Raw genomic sequence first — 19,049 nt, forward strand, 5'->3', positions numbered from 1 at the left:
TGATTTGATTTTACTTGTAATGGACGAAGTTTTATATACTTTTTATAATTTATAATGGTATCAATCGTGCAAAAAATGTTATAAGCATGTCGAACGTTAAGGGTAACCGATCTCAGACAATAATTCGAGTCGTCGCTCCGCTCCTCCTCCAAACAATTGTCTTCGATCGGTATAAAACCGTTACCGTTCTCCATACTTAATATACTATATTTAGTCCTGAGAGCGCTTGAAAGTAATATCAAAATGGCTCAGCAAAAATTGAAATTAAATAAAATCAAATTTAAAGGGGTACTGTACAATAACTATTGTGCAGAATGGCTTAAAACCTACGGCAGTCAAATATGTAAAATAATATTTCGCGCCCATACAGAAAAAAATATCCGGAACTAACTGAGATCAAAGAAGACCTCCAGGTGGTAGAACTCAGAAGGAGAATAAAGTACAAGAATTGAACAAGGGATAAAATATATGAAAATATCATCTGGGAATGTTGTCCCTGCCGGTTTGAGACTGTGAGTCTGAGTTCGCCCCCCACTTAACACCGACTTGGTAGAGAAGTTCTCATTCCCGATACAGCACATCCCAATAGCTAACAGAGAACGTCCCCTAGTTATATAGGACCATGTGGGAAGGTGTTAATAAAACCAGTGGGGGCTCGTCAGAGGAGGCAAGGGAGGCTTAGCCTCCCCTTTTTTTACACACGCTACACTGTTTTGTTTATCTTGAATCGCGAAAAATAACAAGCACTCTTACTATTATACAACGTGTAAATTCCACATTATCACTAAATATCCAAACGCACGGAGCATTAGCATTAGAACGCATAATTGCGTCTCAGTTTTTTTATTATTATTGTAGGCAGGACCCTGGGTTATCCCGAGATGCATGAACGGAGGCGAGAAGCCGGCCAGCCTCAGTTGCTAATGCTCCGCGCAGCGCAGCAGGCGTTTAAGGAGATCCGGTCTCCTAACAGTGGCATCTACGGTGCCATCACACGCTGCCCGGAGATCTACCAAGGGAGGCTGACTAGCTTCTCGCCTCCGTTGGGTGCATCTCGGGACAACTAATTTTAAGGTCCTGACTAAAAATAATGAAAAAACTAAAAGTGTGTGGGGTTAGAATAATATTTGGAACAACTTGTTCAAACAACTTTTTCCGATATCTGTAACGCAAAGCAAAATAACGGTAATTTACCGTGTTTTTGCAGTAAGCCGCGTTTAGAATTAAAAAAATTCAGTTGAGTATCTTAACAAAAACTTCTAAGCAAAACTTCAAATCTGTAGGTATTTATTTTGATATGCATATCTACTTACAAAGATGAAATTTTAACAAATAAACGACACAAACTTTGATATTACACTTTCACAATTAGTTAAATGATGATATTATGAAATTATGAATTATGATGATATTATGAAATGTAAATAAAAAATGGTCAAAAAAATGATGCCATACATTTTTTTGGCGCATTTTTTTGCTGGTGCAAATTTGTCTAGATATTTTACAGTGAAGTATTGCCTCCCCTATTGTAAAAATCATGAGCCGCCACTATATAACCAAATAGAGACCCGCGAATCAGATGAGAACATGACATAGGGGTGTAGCTATATCACAAATGTACCTATATTTGTTTATTGTACTTAATACACATTTACAAACACAAAAATGCACATAAGCACATACAGCCACACATAAAATATGCATACTTATGTCTACATAGACACAATGCACAGACAGAAAATCAGCAGTCAGACGTTTTATTTATCATATATGATGAGCTTTGTGCTGCGACTATTGCGTTCCTCAATCCCGAGGTCTAACACCATACTCAGTATAGGCATGGCACAAAGGTAATAGGTGAGCGACAGGCACCCCCAAAATGACCAGGGCCTGATTCTAATTCATTTCGACAGTCGCAATTTCATTTTGACACCGCCATGACAGCCGCAGAGTATACGCTGTGAGCTCGTACGTAGAGGGGATATTTACAAATTCGCGAGCGCCAGTAGTGGCAAGTCTGTAAACGTTTACCGGAAATTTGACATAAATGTCAAAGTGATTATTTTAAAATTAAAATTAAAAACATTAATTATAAAAAATAATAGTTGGTCAAAGCTGTGGTATATATTTTTACCTTAAATATACTTACGTTTTAAATAGTGAATTTAAGTTTTTTTAATGTTCCGTAATATGTAATTATAATTGTGAAAGTTTCCGAAGAAAGAAATTCATATTTTACCAATAGAACGTCAAAATGATTAGCAACATTTTAAAAAAATCGATTACAATTTAATTACTTTTTGCGTTGTAAATGTTAAGCGATAACAATTAAATAATAAATTTAAAAATTACCGGTGAAAGTTGAATTAGTAATCCGCTAGGAGCGCCACCAGCGAAGCTCAGAGCGTATAGCGATTCTTATTCATTTCGATATTAGTTACAACTGGGGATATTAACCTTATCTTGTTGACACTACTCAGAATTTGGGTTGGCGCTCCGCTTTATTGGAATTTGTTGATAGTCTGGGAAAATTATCGAAAAAATGCCATTTTTGGGAAAAATTATTTACCAGCTATTTTATTGCTAAAATCGAATCTTAAGATTGCATATATTAGTAATATGGGGTATGACAAGTCCGCAGAAAGTGTGTTATTTTATTTATAAACAAATTAGCACTCAAATCTTCTTTTTTTTTCAATTAGTGCATGCTTTGTAACTCCTAAGATTTTTCCTTTGAGCCAAAAACACTCGAATAAAAATTCACCGTAATTTAGTTCTGCACAAAGTTATTTTTTTTCCGATTTCCTTTAACAAAAATTTTACTCAGAAAATCCGAGGTTTCCCAAAAAATCTGCAATTTTCAATTAAAATTTTAGGGAAGTACCTAATTATTTATTAATAATTAAATAATTGATGACATGAAAGATTTATTATAGTAGATTATACAGAGGGGCTAAATTATGGAATAAATTCATTTCTTTAAAACGGACAAATTTGGAGCAAAATCCCGATAGAGGTCGATTTTATTTTTAAATTACAATTTTTTGGCATATATTTCATACTAGTGACGTCATCCATCTGAGCATGATGACGTAATCGATAATTTTGTTAATGGGAATAGGGGTCGTGTGGTAGGTCATTTGAAAGGGGTCTAGGACGTTTCATCGCCGCCGTTTCGATGCCGCCAGTTCGATGCCGATGCCGGCCGATTCATCGCCAGTCAATTAATCGCTATCTGATATATTTCCGAATTTTCGACAGTTACAATTATTAGTTATTTTTAGTATTAATTAGGAATTCTAGGAAATGCGAGATATGACGGCGATGAAATGGACTGGCGATGAACCGGCGGCATCGAAACGGCCGGCGATGAACCGGCGGCATCGAAACGTCCCATTCCGTTTGAAAGGGCGTTCAATTCTCTATTCAGTAATATAAACATTAATATCATTAGGTATTTATACAGGGTTGCCAAAAAATAATTTTTGAATTAAATTAATTGGCGCAAAAAGAAGAATGAATGTAATTTATTTAACTCAAAATACATTGTACTGCTGTCAGAAAATAGAAAAAAAGGTTTATTTCACAAATAAACATTTCTTTTCGCTTAAATTAAATCACAAACAGCCTCCCTCCTACCTATTGGCAGTTTGAACATTTAATTGAAGCTAAAAGCAATGTTTATTTGCAAAATAAACATTTTTTTTTCTATTTTCTGACAGCAATAGAATGTATTTTGAGTTAAATAAATTACATGCATTGTTCTTCTTGCGTCAATTAATTTAATTCAAAAATTTTTTTGGCCTCCCTGTATAAATAATGATATTAATGTTTATAATAGGGCTTTTCATCGATTGTAATTTGTTTCGAGCTCGTGTCATATGTTGAATAATCTGTGTATAATATTAATATTTACGGATTATACGAAATATGACAGAAGCTCGAAATAAATGACTGTGAATGAAAAGCCCTATACTGAATAGAGAATTGAACGCCTTTGTAAATGAGCTACAACACGAACCCCTATTCCTATTTAAAAAATAATCGATTACGTCATCACGCTCGGATGGATGACGTCACTAGTTTGAAATATATGCCAAAAAAATTTAATTTAAAAATAAAAATCGACCTGTTTCGGGATTTTTCTCTAAAATCGTCCATTTTAGAGAAAATGAATTTATTCCATAATTTAGCCCCTCTCTGTATATCAGGAGACCGGCGACAATCTAACCAATAGTTTAGCAATAATTAAAATGTTAATTAAAAAATTTCGGTCGAAATAATAACCAGAAAGATTATGATACACCAGAATAACTACGATTTTCGTATAAAAAAGCACTATACCTATTCAACGTACCTTACAGGATTGAAATTGGACCATTTGAGCGGTCTCAGGAATGTTATAAAGAAACATTTTTTTGGCTTATAAACAAATAGAAACCCTCAGAAAATATTAGATTAAATTGAATTAAGTTAACGCTGTTGAAAAGGGCACGGCTTCTGTGCTATTTCGAAGAGAAAAAAATTGAATTGCGAGGAGTGATTCCAGGTATAACCGGTCAAATTTGACCGGCATTTGCGACAGAGTTATAAACAACAGGATTTTAATCTTTGAACCATTAGATACCTTTTAATTCTGGTCCTCTTTGTACATACAAATTTTCATATCTTCAAGACACTCATAACAAAAAAGATTTATGTCACTGTCACCAAATTATTTAATTATTGATAAATAATTACTTCTCTCAAATTTTAGTTGAAAATTAAAGATTTTGTTTGGAAAACCCGAATTTTCCGAGGAAAATTTCCGTCGAAGGAAATAGGAATAAATTATCAATGTGCAGAATTAAATTACCGTCAATTTTTATGCGAGTGTTTTGGTTTAAAGTTAAAATTTTAGGAGTTATAGAGCAATAATTAAAAAAAAGATTTCGGAGCGCTAATTTGTTTATAAACAAAATAGCACACTTTCTGTGGACTTTGCACAGCTATATTACTAATATAGGAAATCTTAAGATTTGATTTCAGCATGTCCAGCAATAAAATAGCTGGTAATTAATTTTCCTTGTTTTTTACTAATTTTCCCAGATTATTACCTTACATCTTTCATTGAGTTGATGATTCATGTTGTGGACATTCTCAATTATTATATTTCTAATTTAATACTATTCTATCTAATTTCTCAAAACAAGCAAATTTCAATTAAACCCAGCCATATTAATACCTTTTGCTTTAGTTTTCCTTGCAAGAAATAAACAAAACACATCTAAACTAATCCTAACCTCGCTTTTGGCCATTCATTCATCTCCGTGTCAAATCATTTCGACATCGAAATTATAATATCAACCACTTTTTTGGAGTCACTATTAATTTCGATAGTCGCTATTTCGTGACGTCATTTCGTTAGTTCAACTAAAATCCACAAGGCTCGCACAGTCGCATTTCGACGTCGCCATATTGAAAGCGACTTGTTTAGTGTCGAAATTTGATTTAGAATCAGGGCCCAGGTACTGACCACGGAGAGGTGAATGTCCAATTTTAGACATACCTACTGTATGTTTTTGACAGTGTTGAAAACGAAAATAAGATTTATTTTGAATTTTATGTGAGGGAACACTGTCGAAATCGAAATTTGACCCCAAAAATTTAAAAAAAAATCCCATTTTTTGCGTTTACCTCGGTACAACTCTGTTCCATTTTAATATTTTTTTCTGAAATTTTTACAGTATATAGCTCTATCATTTCTGAAGACAACGTTACCTATTTCAAGCTTTAATTCTTATTCTCATAAAGGTTATGAATTTTTCAAATGAAAAGGTGCGGATTTGTGTATTGCAAAGTTTAATCGCAAAAGTAAATCGCAAAAATTTAGCCTTTTAATCACGTTTATGTTAAAATAGAGAGTACAAGAAAGTTTTCTGGAAAAGGACATTGCACACATCTTATGGAAAATATAATGTCACTCAAATTCAATAAAATTTATACGAATAGATGCGTTTTAAATTAACGGTCTCATCTTATCATTGCGCCAACTCTATATTTTCAATAATAAGAGCAGAAATTGATATAAATAAATCTGAAATCAAATGGGTACGTACATAAGTTAGAGAGAGAAAAAGATATTTTAAAATACCCAAATTGTCGGTACTCCATAAATCAGCGGATTAGTTTCACTAATCCGCTTAGGCCCAGCGGGGTTTAAGCTCCTTTTGAATAGCACCCAGAGCAATAATAGTGACACTTTTACTGACTCCAAAAATGTGATTTCGATCAACTTTAATTGCAATTTGCGCCGTAATTAATCATAATTATGAGTTGGCGCAATGATAAGATTTGACCGTTAATTTAAAACGAATCTATTCGTATAAATTTTATTGAATTTGAGTGACATTATATTTTCCATAAGATGTGTGCGATGTCCTTTTAGATCAAAATGTTTTATAGAAAAAAAAATAGTGCAACTTTTATTATCGACATTAGAAATCCCCAATATAACGGTTATTTTTCGAGATACTGACCATGGGTGATGAATGGCTAATTTTGGTCTTAGATTATGTTTTTGACGGTGCTGAAAACGAAAATGAAATTTATTTTAAATTTTAGGTGGGGGACTATTGTCAAAATCTCAATTTTACCATAAAAATTAAAAAATTGTGAAATCACGTTTTTTTGCGTTTAACTCGCTAAAACTCTGGTCCGTTTTAATATGTTTTTCTAAGGTGTGTACACTATACGTTGCTCACTTTTTGAAGTCAATGGCATCCGTTTTAAGTTTTTAGTCTTATTCTAGTAAAAGTTATGAATTTTTTAAAGTACAAAGTGCAGATTCGTGAATTGCAAAGTTTAATCGCAAAAGTTGAGTGACAAAATTTGAAATTAATCACGTTTATGTTAAAACATAGAATACAAAGAAGTTTTCTGGAAAGTTTTAATATAGACGTTATACATCCCCAAAATAACGCTTATTTTTCGAGATACTGACCATGGGCGGTGAATGGCTAATTTTGGTTTTATTTTATGTTTTCGATGGTGCTGACAATGAAAAGAGGTTTATTTTGAATTTTATATGAGAGAACATTGTCAAAATCGCAATTTTATCCTAAAAATGAAAAAAAAGAAGTCACGAATTTTTACGTTTAACTCGCTACAACTCTGTTTCATTTTAATATTTTTTTCTAAAATTTCTACAGCATATTATTCTCATCTTTTTGAAGACTATAAAAGCAACTGTAGTCTTTCAGTCTTTTCTTCATAAATGTTATGAATTTTTAAAAATCAAAGGTGCAGATTCGTGAAGTGCAAAGTTAAATCGCAAAAATAAAGTGACAAAATTTAAAATTTATCTATTTAATTACATTTGTGTTAAACCATAGAGTTTAAAGAAGTTTTATGGGGAGTTTTAGATCTAGATGTGTTATAGAAAAAATATGGTGCAACTTTTAATTTAAGAGAAACGTGGTTTAATTTTTTTTATTTTTAGGGCAAAATTGCGATTTTGACAATGTTTTCCCACCTAAAATTCAAAATAAACTTGATTTTCGTTTTCAGCACCATCAAAAACATAAAGTAAGACCAAAATTAGCTATTCACCACCAATGATCAGTATCTTGAAAAATTAGCGTTTTTTTTGGATTTATAACGTCAATGTTAAAAGTTGCACCATTTGTTTTCCATAAAACATTTTGATCCAAAACTTTCCAGAAAACTTCTTTGTTTTAACTTCTTTATTGATCTGTGTGGAATTATTTAATACAGTTTAATCCGTCTGACCAAGATAACTTAAACAAATATTTTTAAATAAATAGATAATATTTTGTCGAGCACGAAATTTAAATAAAAAAATTAATATTTCATTATATTTTATCAATAATCAAACAAACTAATAGATGCCAATTTTTTCGTCCGTTATTTTATTTCGATACCTTGGTTTTCATTATTCAACTTTTTAATCTGTCCTTCATACACAGATGATGCAAACGTATGAAATAAATTTTTCTTATTGCAGAAACAGAGGACTTTAAAATAAATCTTAAAACACCTCAATTTTAATTTTTGACTGGGCATCAATAATTATATACCTGCCTATACTCCGTCTAATATACTTACCGTTGCACGTCATCCGCGTCATAGCTCGTGACGTCACATGATACCAACACGAAATATTTAGGCGGTGTTCTTTTTTAGAATCATTTTGCCGAGTACACTGGAATACACAGCCACTAGACATATTTTATTATACACAAGTAGAAATAATATTTAAAGTTTTCTATTCAGGTTAACTTAAAGAAATGTTTCATTTAATTTGTATAAATGGATTATAAAGCGTTTTTATGAAGCACATTTGTTCGGAACCACTCTGTAACTGTAATCGAACGAAGGTGATATTTTGGCATAAATTGGTAACATTTATTTGACAGTTGCGGTGGTGACACTTCATATTTGTTTTTATTCTTTAATATAAGTATTTGTTTTATTATATTTACTGTTTTTATTATTTACTTTAACATAAGATTATAACTTAATTCTTGCTTTCTATTTCTAAAGTTTTTATTTATTTACATTGAATATTAATTTGTTTTGTTGTATAATCCACTTCGCAATAATTATGTGATATATTTGATTTAAAATGAATTCAAGATTTTTTTGTAATTGGGCAAGAATGTCAACTTAGATCTCTGACGTAGATAATGACTGCAACGGTAAGTATATTAGACGGACTGTATATGTTTGATATTACGTCATCAGACGTAATCGACGATATTTTTAAATACAAACCGATGTCACGGGAAAACTAATTCGAAAGGTCTCCTTGTCGTCTTTGTCACGTTGTATTTTTCGAATACTTACTTCCATGGGGCCCATCAAAATTATGTACAAAAAATGTTATATAGACGTTTTTGGTAAGTTGATATTTACCGAGTTATTTAAGATCGAAATTTATGATTTCCAAAAATAACTTTAAAACAACGCATTTGGGCGAAGAATTTATTAGAATCAAAAAGAAACTTTTAAAAACAATGATTCGAGTTGTTTTTTAAATTATTATCGCAACAACACAACCCAAGTTACAGCCTAATATGGTCAGGATTTTTTCGAATTAAGGGGAGTGGAACAAAATCCAAAATTTTGAATTTTGACGCCTGTCAAAATTTCAACGTGTTTTAAATGCATTCATTTTTTTTTTCGAATCCTGAGAAAATTAATAAATATTTTTGAAAAATTTAAACGCTGAATGAAAGATTACATTATTACCGAGGGCCGAAAGTCCCTGAATAAGGTTTATTTTAATAAGTTACAGGGGTGCAAATACAAGAGAATATTATTTAGTGTACTTTTCAATTGCAAATATTTCATTCAAAAGAAACTTTTTATTTATTCTAAAAGACTTTCAGCCCTCGGTAATAAAGTAGTCGTTCATTATGTGTTTAAATTTTTCAAAAATACTTATTAGTTTTCTCAAGATTCGAAAAAAAAATGAATACATTTAAAACACATTGGAAATTTTGACATGCGTCAAACTTTTGCATTTTGCTCCATTCGCCTTAACCCTGAATCGAACTTTTTATCATCGCGTATTTTAAATTTAAGAAATATTTTCCAAAAATTTAATATTTCTAAACTAGCCATTACGCTTTCGAGGTGTGAACAGTTTCTGTTTTGCAGCAGTTAAAGTTTGCAACTAGTTTAGGGTCTTAACCTAGCTAACAACCGCCTGTGTTGTTGCTTAAGTGTTTGCATATAGGTAAGTTGAGCATTTTTGCTTATATTTTTTTTCAAGCGGCTTTCTTTTATGCTATTTTGCTTGCTCTTTTTATTTCTTTTTGCTTTCTAGTTATTAATACTTCATTGACTGGTTTTTTCTTACAATGAGTGAGGAAAAGGGGGGCTCAGTCCCCCCTTATCCTGATACTTCTTCTCCGGCTAAAATTGCAATGACTAATAATTCCGAAAAAAATCAAAATCAGACTTCCGACAATAATTCTCAGGAAGAAAAAAAGGTTAATACATACTCCGAAAAAGATCATGGACCTTTTGTAGTATATCTTGAATCTACAAATATACCGAATATAAAAATTGGCACATTCAATACAATTAAAATAGCTCGAGATATATTCAACCTCAAACTTAATGACGTTAAAAAAATAGATAGTAAAGGGCTCAATAGAGTTTCAGTTGAATTTGCCAATTTTCACTCGGCTAACATGCTACTTAAGAACACTCAACTTCTAAATCAGGGATACAAGATATATATACCTTTTAACTTCGTAACCTGCAAAGGTATCGTCAGACAGATTGATACAGATATTGATGAAAAAGAACTTCTTCGGTGTTGCGATACAGGAAATGACATTGAAATTTTACATATAAAAAGATTAAATAGAAGAGTAATTAAAGATGGAGTAACTTCTTATGAACCCACAGGTACGACACTATTTACATTTCGAGGCATTCTTATGCCCAAAACTGTGTTTTTTTATGGCATACCAAGACTAGTTGACACATATATTGCCCCAGTGACACAATGCTATAACTGTCTTAGATTTGGCCACACAAAAACAAACTGTAAAGGGAAAGAAAGATGTTTTAATTGCGGGGAAAACAAACATGAAGACGTATGCATGACAAAATGTTTTTACTGCAAGGACTCTCACAAATCTATTGACAAGAGCTGCCCAGAATATACAAGGCAAAAGAATATTAAAGAACTGATGGCGTATGAAAATTTGACATTTTTTGAGGCAAGTGAAGCCATTCCAAAATCATACATCTCAAATAATAAATTTATTTATAACCCGAGAGATTTTCCAAATTTTAAAAATAACAGCAGGCCATTAGAAAATACTCCAAGTACCAGTACAAATAATTCTAACACCATAGAACCATCGCAACGAAGAACAAACAATTTTAGATCATCTACAGTAAAACGTTCCTTTCAACAGGTGGTTCTGAACTCCGACAACAAACGGAGAGTAGTGCAAAAACGTCAAGATAAGCAACCAAATAAAAAGAGTACATATACACAGCAATTAAGACCAGAAAAGCCAACCTCTTCCCCCACTAGCTCATTTTCTCGTTCAGAACCTTTCAAATCAAGAACCTCAGCTAATTTATCACAAAACTCCAATCAAGCCTGGCAATCCAGTGCATCGCAAAACTTTCAAAATATTGATACCTTTTCTTCAAATGACTTTTTAAACTCATGCCTAAATTTTATTAGTAATACATCATCAGAAAACTTAAATTTACTTAAAAACCATTTATTTTCCCGATTAAACGTAGAGTCCTATATGGACCAAGAGGATAAATCTGATTCTGATTTTAATTAATTAAACATATATCAAATCACATAATCATGAATTCAAAAAAGAAATTAAAAATTATTCAGTGGAATATTAGAAGTATTAAATCAAACAGGGAAAACATAACGAACTTAATTTTCAAAGAAGACCCTGACATAATTGCTATTAACGAAACTTGGCTTAAACAAGATTTTAATTTTTCTTTGAAGTATTATAATGTTGTCAGACAGGACAGAGATGACGGATATGGTGGAGTAGCTACTTGTATCAAGAAATCTATTATTTTTTCTACAGTTCAGAAGTACAACTCAGACCAAATCCAATACATAACAACAAAAATTGGTAACTTATACATAATAAACATTTACTCCAATACAAATAATGCCATAACTCTTCCTTTCTTGAGCTCAACAATAGAAAACATACCGACAGAAAACTTAATTATACTAGGTGATCTGAACTCTCACCATCCCCTATGGGATAAATGTCCTACCAATAAGGGAGGAAAAAATGTTTATGATTTTATTTTTGATAAAGAATTAATTATCCTAAATGATGGGTCAGCAACATTGTTTCAACCTCCTAATAATAATCTTAGCGCTGTAGATCTAGCCATAGCAAGTAATAATATGGCTCTATGTTCTACTTGGGGTGTCATACAAGATTGTGGAAATAGCAACCATTTCCCCACTTTTGTCATAATAAACAACTGTGAGTTTAACAAAAATGATAGCATCTATACACAAACATACAAAATGAGAAATATTAAAAGAGCAGACTGGTATACATTCCACACTGGGATGATAACAGGAATGCTTGATTTACCGGTAAACTCTAATTACAATTAGTTTTTGGAGGTAGTTAATCAAGTAGCAGATAACTCAATTCCCTATAAAAACTGTAGAACACAGGGTAAACCTTCAAATCCGTGGTGGGATGAAGAATGTTCACTTTGGATTAAAAGCCGCAAACAGGCAATTCAAAACTTTAAACAATCTGTTTCCTTAGAGAACTATATAAACGCTAAACGTATAATCGCCCAAACTAAACGAAACCTCAGAATCAAAAAAAGAAATAAATTCATAAACTTCTGTGAATCATTAAATAAGGAATCTAACACTACCTATGTCTGGAATAAAGTTAAAAAATTCTCAAATAACAAAAATTACGGCCAGACATTTCATAACCCCGCAGATAACATTAAAACAGAAATTCTACAGGACATGTCTGCAGTTTTTATTGATCCAAATTTTGAGCTTGACGATATAAACGAGCAAGTTTCCCCTTTTACAATCTGGGAACTTAACAATGCTGTAAATAATAAAAAAAATTCGGCACCAGGTATGGACGACATTCCTTACCTTATGATAAAACATCTACCACTACAAGCTAAACATTTTCTGTTGAATATCTACAATAATTGTCTAAATGGTGACAACCTGCCTGAAGATTGGAAAAACCATAATGTTATAAATATCTTAAAGCCACACAAAAATCCACTCTTGGCCAGTAGTTTCAGACCAATAGTTTTATCCTCATGTGTGCTTAAAACATTAGAAATATTAATCAAGAATCGCCTAGATTGGTCCTTAGAACATAACTGTTCATTCACCAACCATCAGACAGGTTTTAGAAAAGGAAGAGGCACTGCTGACAACTTGACCCTCCTTCATTCCACAATTGTGGAAGCCTTTGAATCATCCCAATCGGTTTTGGCCATCTTTCTTGATATCAAAGCAGCATATGATAATGTCAATATATACAAACTTTATAGCAAACTAAAACTTCGAAATATTCCATCTGCAATAAATAATATTGTGTTCAAAATTTTACAGAACAGACTTTTATATTCAAGATCTAATGATGGTGACTTTTTGGGACCTTTCATGGCAACTAAGGGGCTACCTCAAGGTTCTCCCTTAAGTACCATTTTGTTTAATATTTATATAGCAGAATTGTTTTGTATTAGCAATAATGAAGTTAAAATATGTGGATATGCAGACGACTTGGTTTTGTATATTAAGGGATATGATATCCAAAGCATGGTAAGTAAAATAAACAAAGAATTGGAAAACACATTACACTGGCTTGCAGAACATGACTTGTCCTTATCCAAAGACAAATGTGAAGCTGTATGGTTCACAAAGGGTAGGCGAAGAGATAATCTAACAGAAATCAAAATCAACAACACAGCCATTCCTCTAAAAACTGAAGTGAAATTTCTAGGCATAATTTTTCATAAGCATCTATCATGGGACTTACATGTTGACAATATTATACTCAAGGCAAAGAAAAATATTAACATCCTACGTGCAATATGTAGAGTCTGGTGGGGAGCTGACCCACGAACACTCCTAATGGTTTTTAATGCCTTGATCAGATCTCACCTCGATTATGGTTCCTTCCTATTCAACCCAATATCACAAAAATGCAACAACAAACTCAATGCAGTATTTTTTGAGGGACTTAAGATATGTTTGGGCTGCATGAAGTCTACACCAAATTTGGCAATCTTGGCAGAGTCTGCCCAAATGGACCTAGAACATAGAAGATTATTGTTAGCCTCTAAATTTTTAAGTAAAATCATCATTATTGAGAATCATCCCATAATATTACTCCTAATTGAAATACGTAAAAGACTTATAAACAAACCTAATTTTTATACAAGGCATAATGTACCATACTTGGTTTGGGCATTAGAATATTTTTTTCCATATTTTAAAAAAATATACAAAAGCCCAAATTTTCCATGCTATGAATTAGACTATGATACACTAATGAATCCACTTCCAATTCTAAATTGTAATATCAAAAAATATGACCCGATGATTAAAGAAAAATTCCTTATGACTACTGAACAATATGGGAAAGACCATACCTTTATATATACTGATGCCTCAAAAAACAAAGAAAGGGTAGGTTTTGGGATATGCATCCCGAGTATTGAATATAATTTCTCCTCAAGACTTCCTGGAGCTCTAAGCATAAGCAAAGCAGAGAGTATAGCAATACATCAAGCGGTGGAAGTCGCAACTACAAAACATCTAAAGAAAGCTATAATATTTTCTGATTCGCTCAATGCAATAACCAACATTAAAACATGTAACATATCTGCTTCAGCAGATATAAGGGCCCTAAAAACAAAGAAACTTATATCTTCAGCCAATGAGAATGGTACCAAAATTCTCCTTTCCTGGATACCTGGACACTCTAATATATTTGGTAACACCCAGGCTGACATACTGGCACAAATAGGAAGAGACCTGAATGTACCCATGGAAGTACAACTGAATTCCCAGGATGCCCTATCAGTCATCAGAGGAAAAATTACAAAAGAGTACCAAGAAAAATGGAAATCTTTAGTCCAGAAGAAGACTTCGCAATACAAAACAATTCAAGACTTCTTTCCTACAAAACCTTGGTATTCAAATTTTCCATATAGAAATAGAAGACACACTACCACCATCATTAGAATGCGCACAGGCCATTGTTTAACAAAACAACATCTGTATAAAATGAATATAAAAGATAATCCTTTTTGTGAATGTGGTCGTCTCGAGGATCTAAACCACATCTTTTTTGAATGCCCGATTAATGTGATTCCTAATTTTGATATATACACAAAATTTATTTCCATGAACTTCAAAACACCGCTCTCTATATACAATATTCTAAGTTCCTTAACGGAAGAATCAGTCAATGTAATTATGCGTTTTCTTGCAATTAACCAAATAAGCTTATAAACTGCAATGCGTTTTCTAGCAATTAACAAAATAAGCTTACAAATTGCAAGGCTCAACTGTTTATATGTATCCGTGTTATATTATGTTGCTATTTGTCATTTAATTTAAGTTTTAATTTTTAATCATACTTAACCTGACCCAATTAATCTCATTTAATTATAATCATCACACCTCATCAAAAGCTTCCTTACAAGAACATAGTCAGCGATTTTGGTATGGCTTAGAGCCAGACTACGTCAAGATCGCTTATAAATCGTGCTGGTAATCGCCTTGCAGCGAAACCAAAAATAAAAAAGAAGAAGAAGAACTTTTTATCATTAAATAACGTAAGAAAGAGAGGTTTTTCGAGAACAAATTATCAAAATATTTTTCCTACAATCCGACGCCGTAATAGGCATAAGGAAAAAAGACACGAAGAAGAAGAATGAGCCTTTAAAATGAGTTAACATAAAAATGATTTTTGTGAAAAATGTCCGAGTAATTACAAAAACAAAACGATTATGTCGTACAAAAAAAAATTACTTAAATCGGTGAATTTTTCATAAAAATCAAAATTAACATTATTCCATGTACAATTAGTTTTATTTAAATACTGACTACGTGACCTGCTTATGACAAATTTTAACAAGTTTAAAATGCTGATTTGAAAAAAACTTCTATTTAGAATTAAATTATTTTTTAAATATAATTTTTTTCAAAATGATTCGAAAACTAAAAATATTAAAAATGTATACGAATACTAAAATGTAGTATTTTTCTTATTGAAATTTTACATTTTTTTATTATTCTAAGATAAAAACTAATTGAGATATTAAACTTTGAAGTTTGCAGGTAAATATGAGAAGCACTTTTTCTAACTCCTATAAATGGCATGCTTTAAAGATTAAACACTTCCAAAAAGTCCAACTTTTGGAGCAGTAAAATACTCGTAATAGTAGGGGAGGAAAGTATGCTAAAGGACATCGCACACATCTTATGGAAAATATAATGTCACTCAAATTCAATAAAATTTATACGAATAGATTTGTTTTAAATTAACGGTCAAATCTTATCATTGCGCCAACTCCATATTTTCAATAATAAGAGCAGAAATTGATATAAATAAATCTGAAATCAAATGGATACGTACATAAGTTAGAGAGAGAAAAAATATTTTATAATACCCAAATTGTCGGTACTCCATAAATCAGCGGATTAGTTTCACTAATCCTCTTAGGCCCAGCGGGGTTTAAGCTCTTTTGAATAGCACCCAGAGCAATACTGACACTTTTACTGACTAAAAAATTTGATTTCGATAAACTTTAATTGCAATTTGCGCCGTAATTAATCATAATTAAGAGTTGGCGCAATGATAAGATTTGACCGTTAATTTAAAACGAATCTATTCGTATAAATTTTATTGAATTTCAGTGACATTATATTTTCCATAAGATGTGTGCGATGTCCTTTGCAGATACTCATCGAGCGTTATGTGGACCTATTGGGTCGTGAAGATTAGGTCCTAAAACCAAAAAAAAAAGTTTTCAATTTTAGTGACGACTTTCCATTTTTTAATTTAATTTTCCATTTCCAACAACCGTTTTTTCAGATTATAGCGCCATCTATCCATAATTCGAAAAAATTTCTCCAATAAAAGTTCCTTATTTTTACGTAGATAATCCAAATCTGCAATAAAAAATGGGGGCTCCTATTTAAGATTTTAAAGTAACGCCCACCCCACCTCCGTGGAGGGTCGTGTTTAATACCATTCGATCGATTTTTCAAAAATACTGAATACGTGTATTTTGCAGTTTTTCGATCTGATGTTTATTTCGTGAAATATCGCGGGGTTCGTATTTAAAATTTTAAATTTACCTCTCACCCCTCTCCGTGATGGGTCGTGTTTGGTATCATTCGATCGATTTTTGAAAAATATTGAACAGGTATTTTTTAGTTTTTTTTTTGTGAAACTTTGTGACGCCCATTTCCTTACCACCCGCTCAATTCGTTAGATTTTTGAAATATACACTGTTTTGCATGTACTTAAATCTTAATCTGCTGATTTCGAGTTTTTGTAATTATATATTTTTTTTCGGATCCCCCTTAACGAACTCCCCTGTATTAAGAGCCAATATATGGTAGAGGTACATTTACAGGGTACAAGGTTTCTCCCATGTGATAATCTGACGCGCTCGAGTAACTGCAAAAATCCCCGCTTGGGCTAAATAATAATAAAAATATAAATATAAATTCATTATATCTATCTACAAGTACTTTAGCAAAATAAATGTAATCATTTTTTGAATACAAGTGAATTACTTTGTAAGGGTAGTTTATTAGGACTGAAAATATTAAATACTCAAGAAATTAAATTATAAATATAAAATAAAGTTTAAATAACTACAAAATTCATCATTTAATTAAAATTGCCAATTATTTTTACAAATCAAGGGTGTTTTTAAGGGTTGAAAAAAAGTTTAAATTATAAAATACATCCTATATGAGAAACAAATCTTTATTTAACACATAATTTAAATTTAAATAACGCTTAGATCTGCTGTTTTTAGTTTTTGGTAAAAAAGGGTAGTTTTTACACCTCAAAGACAAAGATAATCTTTTCTAGTCTTTGAATTTTAGTTATCCCTAAATTGGAGCAGTTCTTTAAAATTCGGAGATTTTACAATATTTTACCGTGAATAAATGGACTCAATTCAGGAAAATGTAGGTATTAGGTACTAAAAGTGATTCAGATTATGAGGAATCGTGAAATAATTAGAAAAAGTAATGTTGTAGACCTTCTACAAAAGTATCACATAGAAATTCATGCTTACGTTTAAATAGAAGTAGGTAAGACGATATTTTGTATATATATAATAAAGTTTCATTTAAAAATAAGAAAATATTATTTGTTGTTAAGGGGTTAGGCGCAAAATTTGGTCCAATCCTATTTAAATGCATTCTTTTTTTTTCGAATCCTGAGAAAACTATTAAAAATTTTTAAAAATTTAAACGCAGAATGAAAGATTATATTATTACCGAGGGCCGAAAGGCCCTTAGAATAAACAAAAATTTCTTTTGAATGAAATATTTTAAAAAGTCACACTAAAATTTTCTCTCTTTTTACCCCTATAACTTATTAAAATAAACATTATAGAAGTTTTCAGGATACTGTAGGTATATTTTAAAAATAAAATATTTAAATATTTTAACTTATTTGATATACTGACTTAAGAACCTTATTTAGTTCAGTTTTAAATTTGCAAATATATGCAGCTTTATTTTTTAACTTACCCCTTTACATTTTGAAAGTAAGTCATTCTGATAGACACTATTATCACAAAAAACAGTAAGCGTTATATACGTATCGCCGATGCATATAATGTAGGATTTAAATTAACATAGATCTTTGAATGTGCATAGTTCTTGCAATAGTTCATACGCTGGACCGTACCGTAAGTTTGCTTAGCCGGTGTTCGTATATTTATTTCAAACATACACAGTTACACAACGTTGTCAAGTGGAGGAAATGTAGCTTATATTCAGTATAAAATATTAAGCAGATATTTACATTATTGTTTATAGCAGGATTTAAGATTACAATTATCTTAAATAAAATATTTTTTTTGTAAGCATTTATTAACAATCAGAATTACATATTCTATGAGTTAATTTGATAACAAATACAATAACTTATATCAATGTAGTATTTATTGTACACTAAAATGGTAATATTAATTGGTTGGGGTGGCCTTCCAATTTCTCGTGGTGTCTGTTGGCTCTTTCTTGAATTACTGTGCTGACTAACGGGCTTTTTAGGTATGTATGAAGGGTTTGGTTGGAAATGTATCACGGGGCATTTGCGATGGTGCGTAGAATTTTTGATTGAGTTCTTTGGATAATTTTTGTGTTTGATTTGCTGGCACAACTCCATAGTTCTATACCGTACGTCCATATAGGTTTGATGACTGTTTTATAAATCAGCAGTTTGTTCTCAATTGAGAGTCGAGATTTTCTACCTATAAGCCAA

The 19,049-nt window shown here is 31.6% G+C and overlaps 1 protein-coding gene across 1 annotated transcript in view; it reads right to left on the bottom strand.

Moving 5' to 3' along the window:
* The window catches only part of LOC126881248 (short-chain dehydrogenase/reductase family 16C member 6), a 110,804-nt gene extending 92,282 nt beyond the window's left edge, over nucleotides 1–18,522 (bottom strand). Inside the window, exon 1 of the mRNA XM_050645399.1 lies at nucleotides 18,314–18,522. Within this exon, the coding sequence (XP_050501356.1) occupies nucleotides 18,314–18,339 (26 nt within the window). The 5' untranslated portion in view covers nucleotides 18,340–18,522. The remainder of the gene's footprint in view (nucleotides 1–18,313) is intronic.
* Between the last annotated feature and the right edge of the window lie 527 nt (nucleotides 18,523–19,049).

This window comes from Diabrotica virgifera, chromosome 3 (genome assembly GCF_917563875.1).
Source record: "Diabrotica virgifera virgifera chromosome 3, PGI_DIABVI_V3a".
Taxonomy (NCBI): Eukaryota; Metazoa; Arthropoda; class Insecta; order Coleoptera; family Chrysomelidae; genus Diabrotica; species Diabrotica virgifera.